This window comes from Xenopus tropicalis, chromosome 3, assembly GCF_000004195.4.
Source record: "Xenopus tropicalis strain Nigerian chromosome 3, UCB_Xtro_10.0, whole genome shotgun sequence".
NCBI classification, from domain to species: domain Eukaryota; kingdom Metazoa; phylum Chordata; class Amphibia; order Anura; family Pipidae; genus Xenopus; species Xenopus tropicalis.
The window spans coordinates 99781419-99804933 of record NC_030679.2 but is presented as its reverse complement, the minus strand read 5'-3'; the positions used below and the strand labels follow the sequence as shown (position 1 = coordinate 99804933).

Sequence of the window (23515 nt, the reverse complement as noted above, 5' to 3'; positions counted from 1 at the left end):
ATATGTATACAGTGAGGGCTAACTATACAGGAAACACTAAGGCCATGTTTTTTTAAAAAAAGCATGCAGCAGAATAGAAATACACAATCAGCAGCAACAACTCTAGTGGGTAATACGAGTAACCTGAGAATAGCCTAAAGGGGCAACATAGAAACCAAGAATATGTACCTTTCTGAAACATTCTGCCTTTCCCTTGACAGGATTTGATGAGTATAAAGCTAATGTCAGACCAGGTGTATGGTGTATATTTTCAGGAAGCTGAAAAACGCTTTCCGAAAATACCGCCATAAGCCTCCTACCTGTGCCTGCACCTGAATGAATGGAATATGCTCGGGTGCAGGCACAAGTAGCTGATATCCGCATAAAAACGTGAGAGAATGCAAGTCTCGTGTATTTATGCGTATTTATGCTACTGTACGTATTTCATTGATTCGGGTGCAGGCACATGTAGGAGGCGTATGGCGGGATTTTCGCCAAGTGTTTTTCCTCATCTGATATTAGCCTAACACTTTAACTGCACTGCTGTCAAAATACATTTTACCTGGATGTGAATCTATTCAATGGTCGTAACTAGATGTTACTGGGCTCCACAGCAAATTCTGTTGTTAAGTTAACCTATTCTACCAAGATATATTGAAATTGCTCATTAATTAGGGCTTTACTGGGTACCCACCCTTTCAGCCCCCTGCAAAAGCAGTTTCCTTGCCCCAAGTGGTTTTGCTTCAGGTTGTAGATCACTAGTGAACATATTAACATTTTAACGACTCTTATTATAGCAGTGTCCTTCCAGGAGATGACAGGTTAATAGACGCCCAGTGTAGGGCTCCTCCCTGACTGTAATAAGAGGAAGCCATCAGGGTGCTGGTTATCAGCTGTCAAGCCTACACTTTTGTAACCTTCCCGAGTCATTAGCAGGTATCCCTGAACCTGAGGAAAATGCACAGTCTCACACCCACCAAACTTGCCTTTCTTTCCCTCATGAGAAGTGAATACTGAGGATAACATTAACGCTGAATAGCTGTGCCTATATTTAGATAGTAATATCTAGCTATATCATAATATAGTTAATAAACAGGCACATGTCATTATTATGATTAGTAACGTGCTAGTTTTTATGGAGTCCATGCCAGTGCCTTAGAGTGTGTCATATGGAGTGTGACAGGGTTAAGCAGAGAAGGAGTGCAAGCCCCACCCCGGCACTAGGGTGTTGCCAGACTTGTGTAACATGCGTATGCCCAGGTAAGCAGGCACAAGGGGAACATGAATGCAGTCTGACAAGTCGGGTAAGAATTGACAGGAGGCGATTTAGGGAAGAGAACCCCTGGACGTCTCCTAGCAACAAGCGAGCTGTAGGTGCAGCAGGTGTAGCAAACGTGCTCAGTGCTGCTGCTCTGCCTGAGGAGGCTAAGGGCTGCCACAGTCGTGAGGGGAAAGGGCAGGCACGTCTAAGGATTACCTGCTCAGGGCACGACAAACTGCAGTGTGTGGGTGGAGAAGAACTACACGGATAAACCCTTCCAGGCTGATTGGAGCATTCTCTGGCATGGTTACAAATGTGCTCTCTGCTTCTGCTGCGAACACATTGTTCACAAGTAACACATTCTTTTCCTAAAGGAACAATAGGGATACGGGAATAGCAGGCGGACTCGGGCACATTGCGTGCCTCCCTGAAGGAAAATGATGAGGTACGGCTCCGCGGCGACTGTCACTACTTCAGAGACTGCGAGTTCCCAGAAACCAGTGAGTACTTTTGTTTTGGTACAGTTTCGGTAATTATCGCTTTCATTTGAATTTCCATGTACAGAGAGCCTTCTGTTCATGTTACTGTCACCCTGAATATTGTGACAGTTGTGGTTTATATATCATTCTCTGAGTACTGCAGTAGCGAAACCAAAGGGAGCAATGTTATCGATTCTCCGGGTGCTTTTTTTTCTCAGTCCATATAACTGATATGTAATGAAAATACATACAGGTGTTAGCTTAGGATCCTTATAATAATTTTGTTAAAAGAAAGAGAGTTTGAGAGAGATTCGTTGATATCACTATATAGGGATAATGTCCCCCTGCTGTAAACCATAAGGATATGAGGAGTTAATGTAGAGTTCCATGACTAAATAAAGGCACAGTACTGTAGTCCATACAGGTCAGGGAACTCCCCATTGACTTCTAACATCATTATATTATACAACAGGTTACACTGTTCCCTACATATTGATTAATGCTGTTATTATTGTCTCAGGCATGTGGACAAAACTTTTAGATAACACTGGTGAGCAGCCTTTGGCATTTGTTCAATGTGTTTCACAATAGAGAATCCTGGTTATGAGGTATAGAGGTATATGCAGTGTATGTGATGCTAAGATAATGAGATAAAACAATTATACACAAACTGGGATCAAGTGCAAACAAATGTCTAGTACCTAGATCACCTCTGCCCTCTGCATTTGTCAATATAGGGCTCTTGGGCTATGGCACACAAGCTGTTTTACTATTTCTAAGGGGAGATAAAAACACCAGGGTTTCCTGAGGGTTACACATGTATTTTCAGGAGGCAACCATGGAACAATTATGACTTATAATACTTTCAATACTGTCACTGGGATGTGACAGTTCTTGATCTTTGGCATTTTGACAGGCCATGCACTCAAAAATGGCAGCTGTATCTGACAACAATATCTTTATGTGTATTGCTACCCTAGGCCATTGATTGCACCAAGATTTTGGTACTGTGTGGAAATGTCTGTTCCATTTCAGCGATATCCTGGGTGAACCTGCACTAGATACTAAAGAGCCTCACACTATGCATGTTTAGCTTAATGTCACATGGCCACCTGAACTCACTCAGTTGCACTTGGTACACCCATAATTACTTTATTAATAGCATGCTGTATATTTATATACACCTAAATTGTATAATAACATAGATGACACAATTTTCCCTTTAAAATGGTGATTCTCTATATATTCATTAAATATGCATGTTTGCCACAAGGGTGGTGATTAAAATGTGCGCAACTCACCAAATAATTCTTCCCTCTAACAGACTGGGCTCTTATGCAGGTCACTTTGTACCAGTATTTGTCAGCTATGAGGGCTGACCTTAAAACCTCCCATTCATGATAGTGGGAAACAACCAAAACATTCCTTGTGCTATATTGCCTTAAGCAACGACAGACTCAGGTGTGTTATTAAAATTTTAATCCTTTTTGTGTTGTAACCCAGAAACTGTACAGTTTATGGCATTGGCACAATGGAACTTTTATGCCTGCAAAGCCAGATACTATGTTAAATTACATTTTTAAGCACAAGAATCCTTGGAGTGAAATCATTACATATAAAGTATCCCAAGACTGAAAATAATCAAGTCATATCTTTTTTACAAAAGCAATCGAGCAGGTTCTTTTTTGTAATCATCGTAAATGTCTAGGTAGAAATGAAAAGGACACAAACCAGTAAAACAATGGTAATATCACTAATACCACAGGCTATAAAATTATTTAGAAAAGTGGACATTTGGAACCACAGGGTTGACTTTTAAACAGGGCTGCTTTACTAAACGGCTAAAAGTGGCACTGGCCCAGGACAGATGGTAGCCATCAGTTCTTTTACTCACAATAAAAGGGGTTGTACATCTTTAAATTAACATTTAGTGTGACATAGACATTGATATTCTAAGACAATTTCCAATTGATTTTCATTTTCCATTTTTTTTTGGTTTTTCAGTTAGCTTTTTGTTTAGAAGCTCTCCAGTTTGGAATTTCAGCATTTTTCTGGTTGCTAGGGTCATGCTTACATTGCAACCAATATGAATAGGATAGTTACTGGATAGAAAGATAATGAATACAAGATAACAATAATATTACATTTATAAACTCACAGAGCAATAGTTTTTTTGTTGCTTGGGTCACTGACCCCCATTTGAAAGCTGAATAGATGCAGGAAAGTAAGGTAAATTATTCATAAACTATAAAAAAAAAAAATAATGAAGACTTATTGCAAAGGTGATAGGAATAGGGCATTCAATAAGATACTAAAAGTTAAAGGTGAACCACCCCTTGGAACAATGGCTCAGGCTAACACATAGTCCTGGAAAATACATACAGAATGCACTGCATGAGTGGATCAAATGAAAGATGATTACTGGATTTATTTGTTTCCTGGTCATCATAAACATGACCAAAGTTTTAAAATTCTCTCTAAGAAGTACAGTAGTTTCATGTATAGTTCAAAAGAATTTTTAGAAGATAATAAAATAGATGGGTTCAGATATTAATACTTATACTTTAGTGTTAATCCAAGTTTGCATTTTAAACCCAAGAACTTTTTTTTTCCCTTTTGAATTCAATAATTTTTTTGCCTTTATCTGGATTTACAAAAACGTAGGATTTATTTCAGTTAAAGTTGGTGGCTGTGTGTCTTTGTTAAGCATCAACTACTGTGTTATTATTATTAATAATAATATGTATTTATAAAACACCACATATCCCACAGTGTTGTAGAGCAAATGTTTTATATAATAAACATACAATAAAACATTCAAAAACAATCAATAAACAATACTGGAGGCAAAGAGGGCCTTGCTCAAAAGAGCTTACAATCTTTAAAGTTACTATGGAAGTTGCACCTCTGCTTCTATCTGCTCGTTGTTGTGTCTGAACCCAAAGTCACTGTGCTGTCCTGGTCGCAGACATGAAGCAGATTTTGGTGCCGAAAGGTGTGAGTATGCATTTTTGTGCTGAAATCCACCTTGTGTGTCTGCACCCAGGCCAACACAGAGACAATGGGTGCAGACACAATGAAGAGTCGGTTAGGAGTGGAGGGGCAGTTTTTCAGCCCCAACTTATACACGGTCTGAACAACTGCTCTGTGTGTACTTTTTCTTCAGGCTAAAATATACAATATATGTGACCAGGTACCACGAAAATTCAGGGACACATCAAGAAAATCCAGCCAGCAAGGTTGAACTGATTGCAGTGTAATTAACATGCAATCAGTACTGCCCTGCAACATGCATTTATTAGACATGCCCCTGAATTTTCAATGATCTGGTCACTCTACACTACCCAGAAGGTAAATTACTACAAGAATACTGGGATACAGTTAAACAAAATGTGCTTATTCCTGAAATGTTTTCATATCCTTGCCTGATAAAATTCAAGCAGGCATTACAAGCAATCCTTTGTTTTGCTTCATTGTTTCTGTGATTTTACCCAGCTGCAAGGCCAAGGTCAGATAATGTGCATTAGTAGGAAAATGTGAAAGAAGACTTTAATTTAAAGGGAAACATCACCTAAATTACAACTTTCAGTAACCATGCAGCTTTGAAAATGGTTTTATTATTAATTGGAGTTCCAATGTCAAACCTTTTTTAGCACGCTGACAAACCCTTATCTAATGGAGATAGATATTTAGTCTGTTGCTAAGCAAAGCCATAAAGCTGGCCATACACACAGCAATATAATAGTGTGAAATACAGTTTCCTACAATTTTCGGACCGTGTGTAGGCTCCGAATTATCATCCCAATAATTTTCGTACCATGGCGAACAGTTGTTTAGTCAGACAGGTTAGAAAATTTTGGTCGGATAACGATAATATCTATGCATGTATTATGTATCTGATTATTTTCTTGGGTGACCCACAATGCATATAACTTTCGTACGATTGCAGTCTGGCAATTATAAATGGTCAGAACATCCTCTGATTAGTTATTTTTAGGACTTTAATCCTACAGTTTCAGTCTGAATGTTTTAGATCTTTGCATTTAAACGTACGGTCGATATCTGAGAGTTTGAAGAAAACTAAAATCTGATCATGTCTGGCCACCTTAAGAGTGACTTCTGCCCAAAACTTTATGCCCATTGTTAGAGCTCAGTAAATTTAGCAGTTGTTTGAATATAAGAATTACTTTCATTGCCCTCAGTTGCAAAATGAGCAGCTAGGCCAGTGGAAAAGTTAAGAGGCGTTATCTGGACCTGATGTTTGCTAGAAAGTGTTGTGCAGCCAGTCACACATTTGTAAGTGTAGCTCATGCAGAACCTCCCTGGGAACTTCCTGTTACGCTTGCCCATTTTCATTTATGCTCTCTGAGATGTATGTTAAAAAAAATGTCTGATTCATTTTGATTCCCTCTGTATTCCAGCTTAGGTAAACAAAGCCATCTGGCTAATGTTCCTGTCCTTATATGTGTGCAATGTATAGATCTCTAAGGTTACAGGAATGCTAATGCCTTTTCCTTCCAGCTCTCTGCTTACATTGCAGGATGGGCTTGTCGGTATAAATATATTTTTTGCCATGCTTTGGCATGATCAACACACATGCAGATAAATAACTTTTATAATATTGTTAATATTATATTGTATTAAAATATTATTTGCGTAAAAGACGAGAGTAGCATTTCCAGTTCCATGTTTCCTTTTACATAATTGTCAAGGAAGATATACAGTATATTACTTATTGTACAGCGCTGCGGAATATGTTGGCGCTTTATAAATAAATGTTAATGTAATGTAATGTAATATTACATGCACTGTTCCTGGCATTCTACTCAAGGCTACCACTTTCACTTTAAGTCATCAATATATGACCCTCTATACTTGCTGAGAAAGGGTGCAAGGGGACCTTGGAATAAACAGAAGCGTTAAGATACATGCACTCCTCAGTACTTCTGTTTTGCACTAAAATGTCCCTTTCCTGACAAGAGGTGCACTAAGGGAGCTGTGGAATTAACATGTACCCTAATGAGGTGTTACAACTAGAGCTCCATTTGTGTGTTGCACCTGCACAGGCAGCTGTCTTGCACCTAATGAATTAAACACAAATGTAATTTCTGGAACTGTAACACAATTCCTTAACCCATGTGTCAGGCATTACCACTATGCTTGACACATTTATACCCACAAAAAAACCAGCAAAATATAGCAACAAGTCTGTGTGCTACAGCCACAACATCTTTGTGCAAATGTGTATATGATTAAGTAAGTGTTAGAATTGTTGGTAAAAATCCTGGTTATTTGCATGCAATTTTGAACTTTGCATATTGCACTTGCATTGAATTGCTGGCCCAAATGATTGTATTGCCTATATGTAAGAAGCCTATAGAACTTTGGCTTTGTAAATCCTGAGCAGCCTCATTGTGATGGAATACTAATATATAAACTAGGAAATGATACTGAGGTTCTCAGTAAATACTACATAATACTGCCTCATGCCATAAAAAGGTAAAGTGTATATGTTGCTCTGTTGGCCACACTTTTTTACTATACTCACTGTGTTGTTTACCTGCCGGTATGTGACAAACATGAGCCCGACCATGGTTTTGTGGGGAGACATTGGGAACTTGTTACATTACAAGATGGTATAACCTAAAGGGATCACATTTGAACCCATTAGAAAATGAATAACCTTCCCAAGGGGAAAGGACATAACTAGCAACTTTAAGAAATAATAATGTTATGGGATATGTGATACAAACCTGTGCAACACTGCCACTACAGGCACATGACTAAAAGCATGGTGTTTATAATTAGAGTCAAGCACTGGGTTCATTGTACAGGGGACTCCCTCACATCTTGACACAAAATATAAGTACCGAAAGTTCAGTCAAAGCATTTGGTACTTTGGAGTAAAAGGAAATGTGTACCCATTATAGATTCGAGCGAATGTGTACTTTACAAAAATATATGGCTTTCTGGGGTGAGCGTACTTTTTTGTAGCATTATCCCACATAAAGGATGTAAATGTGTTGATTTTCTGAAATGACACATCATATGGGGGTATGTTCCCATTGGGGCCCCTACATACCGCATATTTAGGTAAACCTATACATACTGGGCATCAAACTGTTCAGTGGACCCCTGGCATTCAAATTCAGGGTGTTTTATCTTGGTACCTAATGCTATGTGGGAGATAAGATGCTGCAAAGTGGAAGCTTTGAGCGTATTTTTGGAAATATCATCAAAATTGCTAACTTTAGAAACGCTTTGCAACTTGGTACTTTGGAGCAGATAGACATGGGTACCCATTTTGAATTCAGCAGAATGTGTACTTTCCAAAAATATATGACTTCCTGCGGTGAACATACTTTTTACTAGCTTTATCCCACATATAATTATGTAAATGTATTGATTTTGCAGGAGCTGAAATGACAGAAATGACAGATTATATGGGGGTATGTTCACATTGGGGCCCCTACATGCCACATACTTAGGTAAACCTATACATATTTGGCATCAAACTGTTCAGTGGACCCCTGGCGTTCATATTTAGGGTGTTTTATATGGTTACTTCATGACCTGTAGGAGATAAGATACTATAGACTGGAAGCTTTGAAGCAATTTTTTAAAAACTTCACAAATTTTGATAAAAACCTATAACTTTAGGAAAGCATTGTGACTTGATAGTTTGGGGTCGACAGACAATTGTGCCTACTCTGGATTCCCCAGAATCTGTTATTTCCAGAAATGTGTAATTGTCTGGGATAAACCTTCTGTTAGTGGAATTTTTGGCCTTGAAATCTAAAGTATGCAGCTTTGTGAAGCAGTGCTTTGGAAATTTGGTAGTGTACTGCTGGGAGTTTTTGACCTATACAAGTGAGAAATCTCCATAAAACTATATATATTTGGTATTGGCACGTTCAGGAGACATGGGACTTTCCAAATCAGTTGAATTTTTGTGCATAAAATGTGTGTATGTGTGTTTATATTATGGAAAATATGATTTTTTTAAAATTTTGTAGACATTAAGAAGCCTATATCTTGTTACAGAATTGGAATTACACCAACATTCTACAAAACTTTGAAAGCTTAGTTTGTCCTGAAAAAAACGATATATTGTTTTCCTGGGTAAACTAAAAGTCCCCCCGAGGAAAGGCCCCTAAAGTGAAACAGTGCAAAATGTTCAAAAACTGTCTGGCAGTAGAAGTTCCGCTTTGTCCAAAACGGCTGGCAGTGAAAGGGTTAAGGAATACACCATGTATCATTTTTATAGCCATAATTTGTGTGTTTGTAGTCAATCTTTCTACAGTTCTGCAACTACATCTTGAAAATATTCTGATAACAGCACAATTTATCTGTTGTGTGAATTTTAGGGGAAATTCTGTTTTCTTATCGCTGTATGGAAACATTCCATGATTCAACTTCCTCTTTACTTGGCAAGGAAAGTTCCCAGTTTAAGTACTTTATGTGCAGCTAGGCTACATATTATTGAGAATGTGTATAGGACTTTCTGGTGCAGGATTTATAGCAGGTCAAAATAAAAAAAATCCTGACGTAGTTTAACCTACTCTAGATTTACAGCAGGAGAGTCAGTGTAATCAAATTTCTATAAAAGGTCTGATCCCGAAGACTCGTGTTATGTTGGGTTGGTTACCACATTCCAGTGATTTTTTGTTTTGGTGACATGTATAATCAGTAATGCAATCTGAATGGCTTATTAGCTGGACAAAGTATCTTATGAGTACAAATAAATTACAAAACAATGTATCTGTATTCCTCTTTGCTACAAAAAAATAAACATAATAATTGTACTTAAAGTGCTGTAATTACATAATGCGGCTAATGTATAATCTCTGTAAGGTGCTGTGGAAAATGTCTCGGTGTTATATAAATAAAGGGGCATTTTAATTTCAAACAGCAGACCTGTAAATGCTGTTTGTTTAATTGGTTGCAGTGGGTTAGAAGACCTGGAGCAAACCCTGCACCTGTAATGTTTTTGACTCTTTAAAAATAGTACCTCAGCCTATTAGGTTTATTGCAAACTTAATGGTGCTTATTTACAAAGACAATTTTTGGTACAAAGCCCAACCAGTGCTATTTTACTTCAAGTTACCAGCCTGATTTTTATCCATTGTTAGTAAATGAGGCCCTGTGTATTTCGGTGTAGTAAATAGCTGTACCTTAATTGCTCCAGTAAAGCCCACAATGAAAAAGGATTGTCAGTCTTTTTTTGATGCTGGACAGTTCTGTTCATGCCTAGGACTTTGATTTGGAAAGAACACCTTTGTGCGGCATATGGAATTTTAAAAAAATCTTTGGTTCGTACAGTTGCTGCCCACATCACTGAGCTCACTCATATCAGTAATATGTATATTACAGACATAATGCATGCTGCCCTCAGACATTAGTTCCTACAAAAATAAACAACACCTCAGTGAGTGTAAAGCCATTTTAGCAGATGCTAAACTTCTCTACATGATCTTGCCTATGGGGATCAAATGAAATTTATTTTCATATAAAGATGACATATTTGCCATTCATTTGTCTTGAAAATATATGAATGTATTACATTGTAGCAGTGCCTATAGTAAACAAATAGCAAGTAATATTGATCAGTTTACTATGATTTAGGACTGAGCTGTCCAGGTGGAGGCTTACTGGCTAGTTGGGGTATTTAACCCCATAGACCAGTGCTGTCCAACTGGCGGCCCGCGGGCCACATGCGACCCCCCTCTGTGTGGCCACCCACCTGTCTGGCTGCTTTGATGGCTTACTCTTGTGTAAATTTTAAATGGTATCAGTACTGATATTAACTGCCCCCCCCTGCATGGTTCACACCTCAGATTCAGGCTGTAATCCCTCTGTATTGTTTACAAATGTAATCCTCTGTGTTGTTCACACCTTTTAATCTCTGCATTGTTCACCCCCTGCAGTGTTCACACCTCAGTGTTCACATTGTTCCCCTGTTCACACCCCTGTTCAAACCCACAAATAATACCTGCAAATACCTACAAAAAGAACATATACTGAGGTGGTACTGCAATTAAAAAGTTTTTTTAATATATAGTTATTGTGCAGACTGTAGGAGCAGTGCCAGCATTGTGTCACTGTATGCTTCTTGTGTGTGCCATACAGCATAGGGCAAGCAGAGTATGGCACACACAGGCAGGGTAGGGCAGGCAGAGTATGGCACACACAGGCCAAGTATGGCACAAACCAGCCAAGAATGGCACACACAGTCAAAGTATGGCACACGCAGGCAGGGTAGGGCAGGCAGAGTATGGCACACACAGACAGGGTAGGGAAGGCAGAGTATGGCACACACAGGCAGGGTAGGGAAGGCAGAGTGTGGCACACACAGGCAGGGTAGGGAAGGCAGAGTATGGCACACACAGGCAGGGTAGGGAAGGCAGAGTATGGCACACACAGGCAAGGTAGGGAAGGCAGAGTATGGCACACACAGGCAGGGTAGGGAAGGCAGAGTATGGCAGGTTTTTGCTGTACTACAACCATTAATATGGGTATGGTCATGTGATAACACAGGTGTGGTTTCAAGTGGGTGCAGTTTCAAAAAGGGGAGTGGTCAAAACTGGCTTCCATTATCGGCCCTCCACCATGTAGGTCGGGAAAATTCCGGCCCTCGGTACCACAGAGGTTGGACAGCACTGCCATAGACAGCTGTGTATGACATCTTCATTTTGAAATAATCTGACCCAGATACATTTGTGTCAGATAACTGGCCCTCTACATGGGAAAAGTTGGACAGGGCTGAGAGAAAATTAAAAAAAACCTGTTTGGTTTCTATGACCAGCTGCATTGGTTTAATTTAACACCCATATTTGTAAATCAGTCCCAGCTAGTTCTAGTCCACTGAAAGATTTTATCATAGGCATGAGATGACATTACATTACAGAGTGTCCATGTCTTATTCTATTGTAAGATCTGTCACTGGATTGTCACTTAGAACAAATCCTTGACAATTTTAGCATCTATGTGCAACACATATACAGAACAATCCCAAGAGGATCCAGGTCATATTACATTTCTGAACATGCATACTGTGATTAAATAACCATCACTTCTATAATAACAATATTAATCATCTAAGGCATGCTGCTCTTGCAACAGCCAGGAATGTCTTTAAACTTACGTAACCATATTATGTACTTAGCAGTACAAAATTCACACATAGCAGGCATTTATTTTCTTGTCCCGAACAAGCCTAATGTCAGGAAGCTAGGGTGAGGTTTAAACACTCTTCAAGTGGCTAATTTACACAGTGTCATAAGTGTGTAGATTTTAAATAGATAAATGCACATTTTTGGAAAAGAGGATATTTAAAGGTGACACCATGCCCTGAAGATGTTTGGTAGGAAGTGTATTGTAAGTACTGTTTTACTATAGAGGGGATTAGGTTGAGCCTTGAGGTGTAATAGATTGTTAACATATATAGGATAGTAACTTTTATAGCAGGATAGTAATAATATTCTGGGAAGTGATTATAAGTAATAAGTATTTTTCACAAAGATAAATCATTGGAATAGAGGTGGCCATACACACTACAATTACAATCTTTCCCATGACCATTGGTTGTAGGAAAGATTGTTCATCCACTCTACTGACATTAAGAGCCAAATCACCAGATATGCAGGTAGAAACAAAGGAATTCTTTACCCCTAACTGACGATTCAGCATTAATTATACAATGTTGGGCACCTTCAAAGGCACCTAATCAAAATTTTTAATCCTGCCAGATCGGCAAGGCGACTGATCCAAGGCTTTTACTGGTATCGGTTGCATCGTCTCCCACCATACACTCACTAATTATTATACCAAACCTTTCATATGCGTTTATGTCCGCCTAGAAGCTGTCTTCTTTCTTCCTGTGTCACTTGGCATGTTTCATTGATAAGATGAGACAATAGGAAACAATGAAAAGATAAACGCATAGATCTGGGCCCAGCAGATTAGGATTGGAAAGCTGTTTGATGTCCAGTAATGTGTATTTCCTATATTTGCTATAAATTATTTACACATAATTGGTAAGGTGGGACTACATGAATCTCAGTAATGCTATGATAATGGTATTCAGTACAGTTCTGCTTCTTCAGGTGAGCTGAAGAATGTCACACAAAAAAGCAATATCTAAATTTTCATTTTGGGATGTTAGAAAAGTCCAGCTCTACAAATACATTTTCATTTTGAACGTATTTATAGATCTGCAACAGTACTTGTAGATTAGCAACAGCTGTAGGAATGTGGATAGGTTATCAGGACATCCCTAATGCATCTCTAATGCACTGCATTCAATATTTTTAGTAATATTAATTTGCAAGATGCTAGACATAACATACGCATGGCTGTAAGCTACAGCTGCTGGTATATATATAGGTGTGTTTGGGCATACCCAAAATATCCCTGGTATGTTCCAATGAATCTTCTCAGTATATATTCTAGTTGATATATATGGAGTGATTTACAAATTTATCAGAGCATTACTACTGATATGATAATATTAATGTAAATTATTTATTGTTTTTGCTTTTTACAGGGAGGAGTTTGCCGGTTGCGTCTCACGTTGCCTGCAGAAGCAAGCTTACGGCCGAAGCAAGAAGAAATTAATAGAGACACTTCTGTAAACGTAAGGAAACTTATGGTATTAGTTGTGTTAAGACAGTGTTCCCTAACCAGTGGCTTGTGAACAACATGTTGCTCACCGACCCCTTGGATGTTGCTCCCTGTGGCCTCAAAGCAGGTGTTTAATTTTGAATTTCTGGTTAGGAGGCAAGTTTTGATTGCATAAAAACCAAGTATAATGTCAAACATAGCCTTCTTTTGGCTGTCAGTCCACATAGGGGCTATTAAGTAGCCAATTAGAACTCGTATTGGAACTCCCAGGAACCTTTTTCATGCTTGTGTTGCTCTCAACACTTTTTCCATTTAAATGTTGCTCACAGATATTTAAGGTTGGGGATCTTTGTGTTAAAATAAAAACTTTTACATAATTGCTACAAAAACACTTATACAATGCTGATTGCCTAATGTTTACAGAAACAGCAAGAATGCCTTCATTGTCTCTTCCTTTAACATGCAGTTTAATTAGAATCTGTCCATTAAAAATCTGCCATAGAGTTTTGAACTGGTAATTCGATGAAACCCTGAAAAGTTCCATATAATAGCAATTGTATATTACTATATTGCTGTGATGTTGTTGGAGAGTTTAGCTCAGCACTGGTGGCCATATGACCACTCTTAAAAGTTGGAGGCATGGATGCAGATATCTCTTGTTTTTATTTTATATACAGACAGACTTGTTTTAACTGTTGGTTTCAAACCCAGGCTTAGATGTAGATGGCATAATATCTTGCTGCAGACAGTTTATATTGATAGCCATGCAATCTACAGTGTTTCTGTGTGTTAAAATAAGTAATACATTAGACATTAAAACACATAAGTATAGGTAGATGTATAGACAGAAACAAGAGGCCCTCTGCACTCACCTTTTATCAATATATATGATATGATAATGGGTGGGTGCAGAGGACCTCTTGTTTCTGTATATATGTACTTTGTGGTCACAGCCTCATTGTAGCCTCGCCTAATGGTTTTAAATTTAGTGGTGTGCACAACTTTCCCTTTTTTGCTACAGGTAGATATATCCCATAGTATCCAATTTAAACATGGCGATCTTTTGTATATTGATAATTTTATTTTTAATCATTTCCTGGCAACATTACAAACACTTGAATATGCAATAGAAGATTTATAGATATGTAACAAATGTATTTATCATAAGATGCTCTTTAAACTGGTTCTTATTTCATTTGCAACAATTCTTGTGCCACATGCCATGAGTCAAGGAGAAAGACTTCTTCTTATGGTATTTGCTTCTTGCAGGTATTGATCTCCTTTGTGTTTTGGCTTGGCATTGCTCAACTTCCCATTTCCCCAGAGCAAACTCTCTGGAATGAGCACTTACTAGTACCAGTTTGGGCACAGACAACCTTTTGTTTTACTTCACATCATGCTAAATATTTACTCTTCTTCTGAGTTTTCATCCTGCTAAATATTTTTTCTTGCGGAATTATTTATGATTGTTGGCATGTAGTATTGTTTGTGAAGCGATTACACAGACATGTTATGTAAACATTAATTTCCTTACATGAAAAATAAAACAAATATTATACGAACATCTTTATAAGAATTGTCAGGTTTATACTTAATGTGCCCCTGAAGTTAAAGGGAGGCAGACAGTGTTTTCCGGGGATTGTGCTTGGCTGTGCACTGCTACAGTCTGCTAATTACCCCTGTTTACACATGAATGTAGCACAATATTTATCCAGCACAGTGGGTGTGTGTGAGATTCATGAGACTGCTAAGATTTATGATAGTAGTTACTATGATTTCCGCACACCGATCAAAGAGATTTCATTATTTTTCTGACTGCTAACCTTTTACCCAGCAGGCCTGAATTTGTGCAGAGGCCATGTAGAATTAAGTTTAAGGAGACAGAATTTTTTAAAATAATATATATATATATGATGGGAAGATGGCATAGCTTATGTACGACCAGCTGTCCTTGAACTGCAATTTCCAGTTATTGAGAGGCAGGTTGAGCATTCCTGATATAGCTTCAGCATGTTCATTGTAGCCTAGAAAATCCATATCACTTCTGAAAGGCTACATAGACACAAATGGTTTTTAGCACTTGAAATTTACAATGCACTGTGTTTTGGTACACCTTGGGGCTGATTTACTAAGACACGAATTTGAATCCGAATTGGAAAAATTCTGATTGGAAAACGAACATTTTGCAACTTTTTCGTATTTTTTGCAATTTTTTCGGCGCCTTTACGACTTTTTGGAAATTGTCGCGACTTTTTCGTTACCAATATGATTTGCGCGAAAAAACGCGAGTTTTTCGTAGCCATTACGATTCGCTCGTATCTTGTCGCGACTTTTTCGTAATGATCGCTCGTAAGCGGCGGGCGAAACTTTCAGACTTAGCATGATTTTGGAAGCCTCCCATAGGACTCAATGGGACCCTGCAGCTCCAACCTGGCCCAAGAAAAGTCATCATACTGAAGCTTGAATGAATCCGAACGCTACGAAAAAATCGCAACATTTTGCGCAACTTTCGGAATGGCTATGAAAAAGGCGCGACTTTTCGCGCAAGTTTTAACGCTACGAAAAAATCGCCAGATTTTGCGCAACATTCGGAATGGCAGCGAAAAAGTTGCGATAATTTTCCGAAAAATCGCCAAATACCGATCATTACGAAAAAACCCAATCGGACGCATTCGGCCCGTTCGTGGGTAAGTAAATGTGCCCCCTTGAATCTGAGCCCAGATGGATACATAAGAACATATGAGATACTGGAGCCGTACCTGACATATATTGCCTATATACTTTGATGTTCACTGGCTCATTCCATTTCACTTTCTTGTTTTTTCTTGTAACTTCTCATAAGGTGCTTATTAATTAAATTATTAATGCTTAGAAATTAATTTAAAGCAGATTTCCATGCTTTCTTTTCAATGGCCCTGTTTGAATTTGTGCTTTCCTTTCTCTCCTATTCCACCATTACAATTTTGCTTTTTACTCATAAACAATTTCAGAGAACTTTTTTAGCTCCCTTTTTACCTTAGATTACAGAACATTCTGTATTTCATCCTGATGGTTCTAGCAGATGTATCTCTTGAAAGCACTACTTAACATGCTGCTCTGACATAATGTGATCTCTGTTCTCTGCTATTGTGCAGAGATGCTAGCTTATGTTTTTACCTATAGATCAATATATGTGAAGCAAATGGATTGTAATGGTTAGTAATGGCTAAGTAATCATTTGCAAACTCACTGTTCATTAATTGTTCTTGTGGAATCTCTTTTCCAGCCTTTTGCCAATAACGTGGAGCACTTTTTTTGTATTTTATCTGAGCTCCCCGCCTTCTCATCTGAGGTTACCCCCCTGTTTCTTTCTGATTCCCTTAGTTATGAAAATGGGTACTAACTGATGAGATAAAAGGATTATTATCAAAGATACTGTTGCCATTTAACATAAAGCTGTTGTTTTTCTCTTATAACATGCTCATTATGGCCTACCACTCGAGGGCAGACTCACATGATATTGTGATGATACTGCATGACTTGTAAAAATAGTTTTGTTCAGAAACTGGATAGAGGCAGTTGCTGACCTTTTTTTTAAACATCAGAAAAATCCTATAATCATCTGCAATTCTCTCACATCTGCTAGTTTAATTTGATTCTACCACCTTGTTAGAGTTCGATAATTTTGTCAGACCAGTGGCATCAGAGCTCTTCATTTAATCTAATGTGGCACTTGTCATGGGGAATGATTGTGAGATTGTTGGGTTCAAATCATGATGCCTCCAACAGCACTACACATTTAAATTGTAGGATCCATGTACTACATTGTGCTCTGTTTAAACTGATTTAGCTTCCCTTTATGGGTGGGGTTGGTAACAGTATGAATTGCTGTTTTAGGAAATTCCAAATTAAAAATAAACACTTTATTGGTTGCACGGGTTATTGCTCTAGTGAGGATTTGTCCACCGATTCTAAATTAATTGTTTAGGATAAACCCGTTATGAACACAGCCAATTACAATAAGTCATCCGTAAATCTTAGTGTATTCTTAATTTGTTTGACTTTCTGCTTTATATTTTTTCTTTATTTCTTTTGCAAAGCAGCAGTTCTCTCATACTTTATGGCTGGTTTATGTTTTCTTGACAGTGGACCAAGATCCTACTTGAAAACCATTATTTAGATGACTGCAGACATTTAAGCTTTTTGGCTATGGCAAATAGTGTGTTTTGATCACCGCTAAATATGGCAGTGCATTTTTATAGGCAATAGTATTCTGTGCAGCTTGCCCATAGCAATGCCTGTTCAAATCAATGAATAAGCAATCTGCAGTGGATAGTGTTTTCTCTGTGGCTACAGATAGAGATGATCAAATTTCCCTAAATGCCATTGCCCTAAACAACTTCTCAGCAATTATATTTATGCAATTTAATGAAAATGGGATATCATTAGTGACAGAAGATTGCCCAGCTTTAATTAGATGTGAATATGAACATGAAAGGGAAATATTTAGAAAACAAAAATGTTACATGGACATCAGAAGCAACATTTTAGCTCCATAACTTTACAGTTTGCAATTGTAGCAAAAAAGACACAGCCTTATGTGTACAGAGAATGCACCATATCCACCATTTGCTTTAAGATAAACTGAACGCCAGATTTGGCCAAATCCTAAGTGTTCAGCTCAGATGATACAGCTTTTTTTTTTTCAAATTTTAATGTGAAAATTAGATTTAGTTTGGTATTCTGCCAAATATTTTAAATCTATGAAGTTAATGAATCCCTTATGTATTACTTTATGTGGTGAAGTTCAAAGCTACATATATATTTAATTTTTAGTTAATAAAGTAATGTATCTTCGTGACATTTACCAGTAATTGTAGCCCAAGGGGACAAAATTAAGATATACAATATAGAAAAGGGTTCTGTGCTGAAGGAGTAACCCAATACCAGGCACGCCAACACCTTGGGCTAACTGTGTGTAAATAATAAACAAGTCAGCTGTACAGTAATTATCTAAGGAATTAACTACTCAAAAGTTATACTGTAAAACCATCTGTTGCCTTTATAACATGCTCAAATATATATACAGGTATAGGACCCATTATCCAGAATGCTCGGGACCAAGGTTATTCCGGATAAGGGTCTTTCTGTAATTTGGATCTCCATACCTTAAGTCTACTAAAAATTCAATAAACCATTAAGTAAACCCAATAGGATTGTTTTGCACCCAATAAGGATTAATTATATCTTAGTTGGGATCAATTGCAAGGCACTGTTTTATTACTACAGAGAAATCTGTTTTAAAATTTTGAATTATTTGGTTAAAATGGAGTCTATGGGAGACAGGCTTTTCGTAATTTGGAGCTTTCTGGATAATGGGTTTTCGGATAAGGGATCCCATACCTGTATTGCTATTTCATATTTAGGAACATTGAAATGCAAAATTCTATTTTTTTTCACATTATTCTATCTGCAGGTAACCTTTGTCTGACACATATATTATAAGATTCCTACTAGGTTGGTCCAGTTTATCAGTGTGCAAATGCTATTTTGTAGTATAGGGGTTTTATAACTTTCAACTTGTCAATTTGTCCAGCCTCGATAACAGACTTGCAGTTCAGATTTCTCAGTGGAAATCAGATTTAGCCATGGACACAACCCACTGGGTACTTAATGGGAATTTACTGCTTGAAGTAGTTTCAGGGTTCCCTGTAGCCCTGCCGTTCTGCAAAGTGTGCCTGCCTTGCCAAAATCAGTTAAAAATTAAGTGAGAATCCTTACAGTCTGTATTACTTTTTAACTGTAGCTTCAGAGGTCAGAGTGCTTGCAAACACCTGTCATTTTGTTAACTAAGTGGCAGTGAGCCTCGAGGCCCCCCCCGCGTATGCCATCCCACCGGCGATTTACATTTTCGCCGGTGGTATGGCATTTTGGGGAGATTAGTCGCCCGTGAACAAGGAGATTTGTTGCGGGCAACTAATCTCCCCGTGTGCCAGAGCCCTGAAGGGGAACAGCTATAGACAATACATTTAATTGGACTTCTTAGGTGCATTGGTTTATTGTATGTATAGTAACACCTCGAATGCTGCTTCTTCTGCCAGTTTCTGTTGTTTACCAGTCTCAGTAAAACACATTGAGAAACTGAACTACTGTTCCCATAAAGCATATACTCTCTATACACACAACTATATCTCTTTTTTAATGGAGTTGATGACCTGCACATCAGCTGAGCTAAAACTCTAGCTTGGAGAACTCTTTAATTGTGTTTAAGATCGACTTCAGCTGATGTGATTTCTCTGGTTATGCCAGGTTAAATAATCTAGATGTCCATGTTTGGTTAATATTAACTGGACTGAACACCCTTACTTTAACTGAGCTGAATTCTTCAGCTTTTACTGTGCTTGAGAAACTTTAACTGATGTAATGAATCATGAAAAGACTTCAAGTTAAAGGAAAACTATACGCCAAACAATGTAGGTCTCTATAAAAATATATTGCATAAACAAGCTCATATGTAAAACCCTGCTTCATCACCATTTTCATAAAAATATACTTCTTTAGTAGTATGTGCTATTGGGTACTTCTAAATAGAAATAGAAAATGTCATGGGATCATAGGTTTCACAGTGCGCACAAAAAAGCCAAGGCACATCAGGCAATGAATGGACAGAATTTTGACTTCCACGCTACTTCCTGTTACAGTTAGAGCTGCATTATTTCTGGTCATGTGATCTCTGAGGGAGCACACAGCCCATCACTAAATGGTGGCTCAAGGGAAAGGATGTAAAAGGACAATATTAACTGATATATATATTCAAGTTTGGCAAGATTCTTTAATAGGTCACTTAGCATTATATAAACCTGTTGGTTAAGTATTCATTCTGGGGGTATAGTTTCCTTTTAAAGGAGAAGGAAAGGCTAAGTCACTTTGGGGTGCCAAAATGTTAGGCACCCCCAAGTGACTTTAATCGCTTACCTTGTACCCTGGGCTGGTGCCTCTGTTAGGAGAAAACTGCACCAGCCCGGGGTACCTATAGCAAGCGCTTCCTTCTTCCGCATTTCTTCTGTGGTGAAATCCCTGGGCCGGCGCATGCGCATTAGAGTACCCCGGGCTGGTGCAGTTCTCTCCTAACGGGTACCAGCCCGGGGTACAAGGTAAGCAATTAAAGTCACTTGGGGGGTGCCCTAAGTGACTTAGGCTTTCCTTCTCTTTTAAGAAGGACCTTTTTTATTATTTAATTTAAAATATCTGCTTTAGTGTTGGACTAAAATGCCAAGGGCCCACTAGAAAAGCTTAGATCATTGACCCATTCTCCAAACTATTTTTCCTCATAGCTCTCTTTCTCCTTGTCTCTTTTTTTTACATACTATAATCAATATTTTCTTCTCTTTGTTCCCATATAGAAATAGGAAATGGCAAAAACAAGAAATTCAGATTCAGCTTGTGACACAATGTGATAGTTATAGAGCACATGGATTTGCAAAAGATTATTGTTATATCCTCCGGTATAATCATGTGGCAGCAACCAGAGATTTAATCACATCTGGATTTAGGCACTGGCATTTTCAATATACAAGACAATGCTAGTAAATGCTTTTAATGGGATGAGTAGCTTCTTGGTTTTGTTTATATACTGGTAGTGCAATATCACAGTAAATTTTAAATATAGTATACTAGTCTGTGCCTTTCCATTAGTGCTCACATTCTTTATTTAAGAGTTACAAAAATGATGCAGATGAAGAACTTGGCTCAGGAAGCCCTTAAGGTGGCCATACACGCACCGATATTATCGTACGAAACCTCGTTTCGTACGATAATCGGTGTGTGTATGGCATGTCGGCGAGTCGACCGATATCGCAGGAAGCTGCCGATATCGGACGACTCGCCGATCGGACAAGTTTGAAAATTTTGATCGGGCGCCATAGAAGGCGCCTGACCAAAATTCTCCCTTCAGAGCTGAATCGGCAGAAGGAGGTAGAAATCCTATTGTTTCTACCTCCTTACCTGCCGATTCAGCCCTGAATGGTGTGTGGCGGATCTGACGATGTTTCGTGCGACCGATGGTCGTACGAAACATCGTCGGATCGCCACGTGTATGGCCAGCTTTAGCAAAAGATTTATCCTGGTTCCTTCATACCTGATCATATAACTGGATGTTCTTTGTAACCTCAAAAGCTGTTTTACTGAGTATGCTGTGACTGAAACCTTAAAAGAGCAAGGCAATCTCCGGAAACTGCAATCCTCCTTCTTGCAGTCCCCCTCCACTATTTTCTTTGTCTGTCGAGGAGCTTACATTTTTTTCACACTACAATAAGCAACGTGTATTCTTACTTGCGCCATTTTTTCCCTGCTGACATCACCAAGGTGGCTGCCGGAAGCTAAAGTGCATAAGCTTGTCACATGATAACTGTGATGAAAAGGCTTTATCCATAGTTTTGTGCGCATGCACAATACTGGAATTGTCATTTGTGCACATTCACAAGGTCTTTGTATAGACTGAAGAATTTTCAGAAACTGACATAATACAATGCAGCAACATTTTCAAGAACTGGTACAGAGAAAGCTTACATCAGTAAGCAGAGCTGTCAACCCCCCCAATTTTGAAGGCTCTCCGCCATTCTCCTGTCACCAAGCAACATTCTCCCAAAGTCTCACTAAGTCCTGCGGTGAATTTTAGGCACACATGCACAGTAAGCGTTCAGTGACATTATTTGATGCATTCTTGCATGCACGGGTAGCGGCACTTTGGAAGTCCATGGCGTAATTTCTGTGTATCGGGAAAAATTTTCGGCGGGGCGCAAATGTTCCCCCAGCTATTGTAGCTGTCAGGCTGACAGCTCTGAGTGAGATGAATAGTAAGTTCTACTGAATTCAGTACAAGTAGGCTTATCTTATAAAACACTATATTTATGGGGGTTGGCAATCTGTGGATTCTGGCAAATGTCAGAGGAGCTTCTGTAAGATGCCATAGACAGTCACTACTTAATGGCTGGTGAGGGACTGTATGGGCCTTTGTGTACTTGAGATATCAGGGCCTATTTTGGATCGCAGTCCAGACCTTTGGGGGTTGCTTTGTCCTTTAAGGGTATCCCCAGTGTGACTGCTTTATCTCTAAATCTACTTCTGTACCCATAAATATAACTTATGAAAATAAGCCACAGGAATTATCTCAAAGGGTAGAGAAATGCCTACTTTGTTCCTTTCAGAACAACAAGTAAATAACTAATACAGGTATCGGACCCCTTATCCGGAAACCCATTATCCAGAAAGCTCCAAATTACAGAAAGCCTGTCTCCCATAGACTCCATTATAATCAAATAATTAGGATTTTTAAAATTGATTTCCTTTTTCTCTGTAATAATAAAACTGTACCTTGTATTTGATCCCAACTAAGATATAATTAATCCTTATTGGATGCAAAACAATCCTATTGGATTTAATTAATGTTTTATTGATTTTTTAGTAGACTTAAGGTATGAAGATCCAAATTATGGAAAGACCCCTTATCCGGAATACCCTTGGTCCCGAGCATTCTGGATAACGGGTCCTATACCTGTACTGAATATATTTTGCCATTGCTGAGGGCAGCCAAACAAAAAAAAGTATTTAGAGGCTTGCTGTTAAAGGAACAGTAACACCAAAAAATGAAAGAGCTTTAAAGTAATAAAAATATAATGCACTGTTGCCCTGCACTGGTAAAACTGGCGTGTTTGCTACAGTAACACTACTATAATTTATATAATAAGCTGCTGTGTAGCCACGGGGGCAGCCATTCAAGCTGGAAAAAAGGAGAAAAGGCACCGGTTACATAGCAGATAACAGATAAGCTCTGTAGAATACAATAGTGTTTTATCTGTTATCTGCTATGTGCCTGTGCCTTTTCTCCTTTGTATGGCTGCCCCCATGGCTACATAGCAGCTTATTTATATAAATTATAATAGACTTTCTGAAGTAAACACACAACTTTTACCAGTGCAGGGCAGCAGCACATTATATTTTAGTTACTTTTATACACTTTCATTTTTTGGTGTTACTGTTCCTTTAAAGAGTAAAGAGAAAATGCATGATAGTGAAAGAGACAGGATGGATTGAGTATGACCTTTTTAGAAACACATTGCCTGTTTGAATGAAAGTGTGAACATTCCAGAAGCTAGGGAAATTGAATATACGTGGAAAGCTTGGAGTAAGGACGGCA

At 38.4% G+C, this 23515-nt stretch overlaps 1 protein-coding gene across 2 annotated transcripts in view; it reads left to right on the top strand.

Moving 5' to 3' along the window:
• Window positions 1-970: 970 nt before the first annotated feature.
• Window positions 971-23515, top strand: part of myzap (myocardial zonula adherens protein) — a 55150-nt gene continuing 32605 nt past the window's right edge. The window contains exons 1-2 of one of the 2 annotated variants that reach the window (XR_004221846.1): window positions 971-1740; window positions 13265-13354. Coding sequence is in view for 1 of the 2 variants with exons in the window: in NM_001113953.3 (NP_001107425.3) it covers window positions 1678-1740; window positions 13265-13354 (153 nt within the window). In the remaining variant the exon portion in view is untranslated. 2 annotated transcript variants of the gene reach the window in all.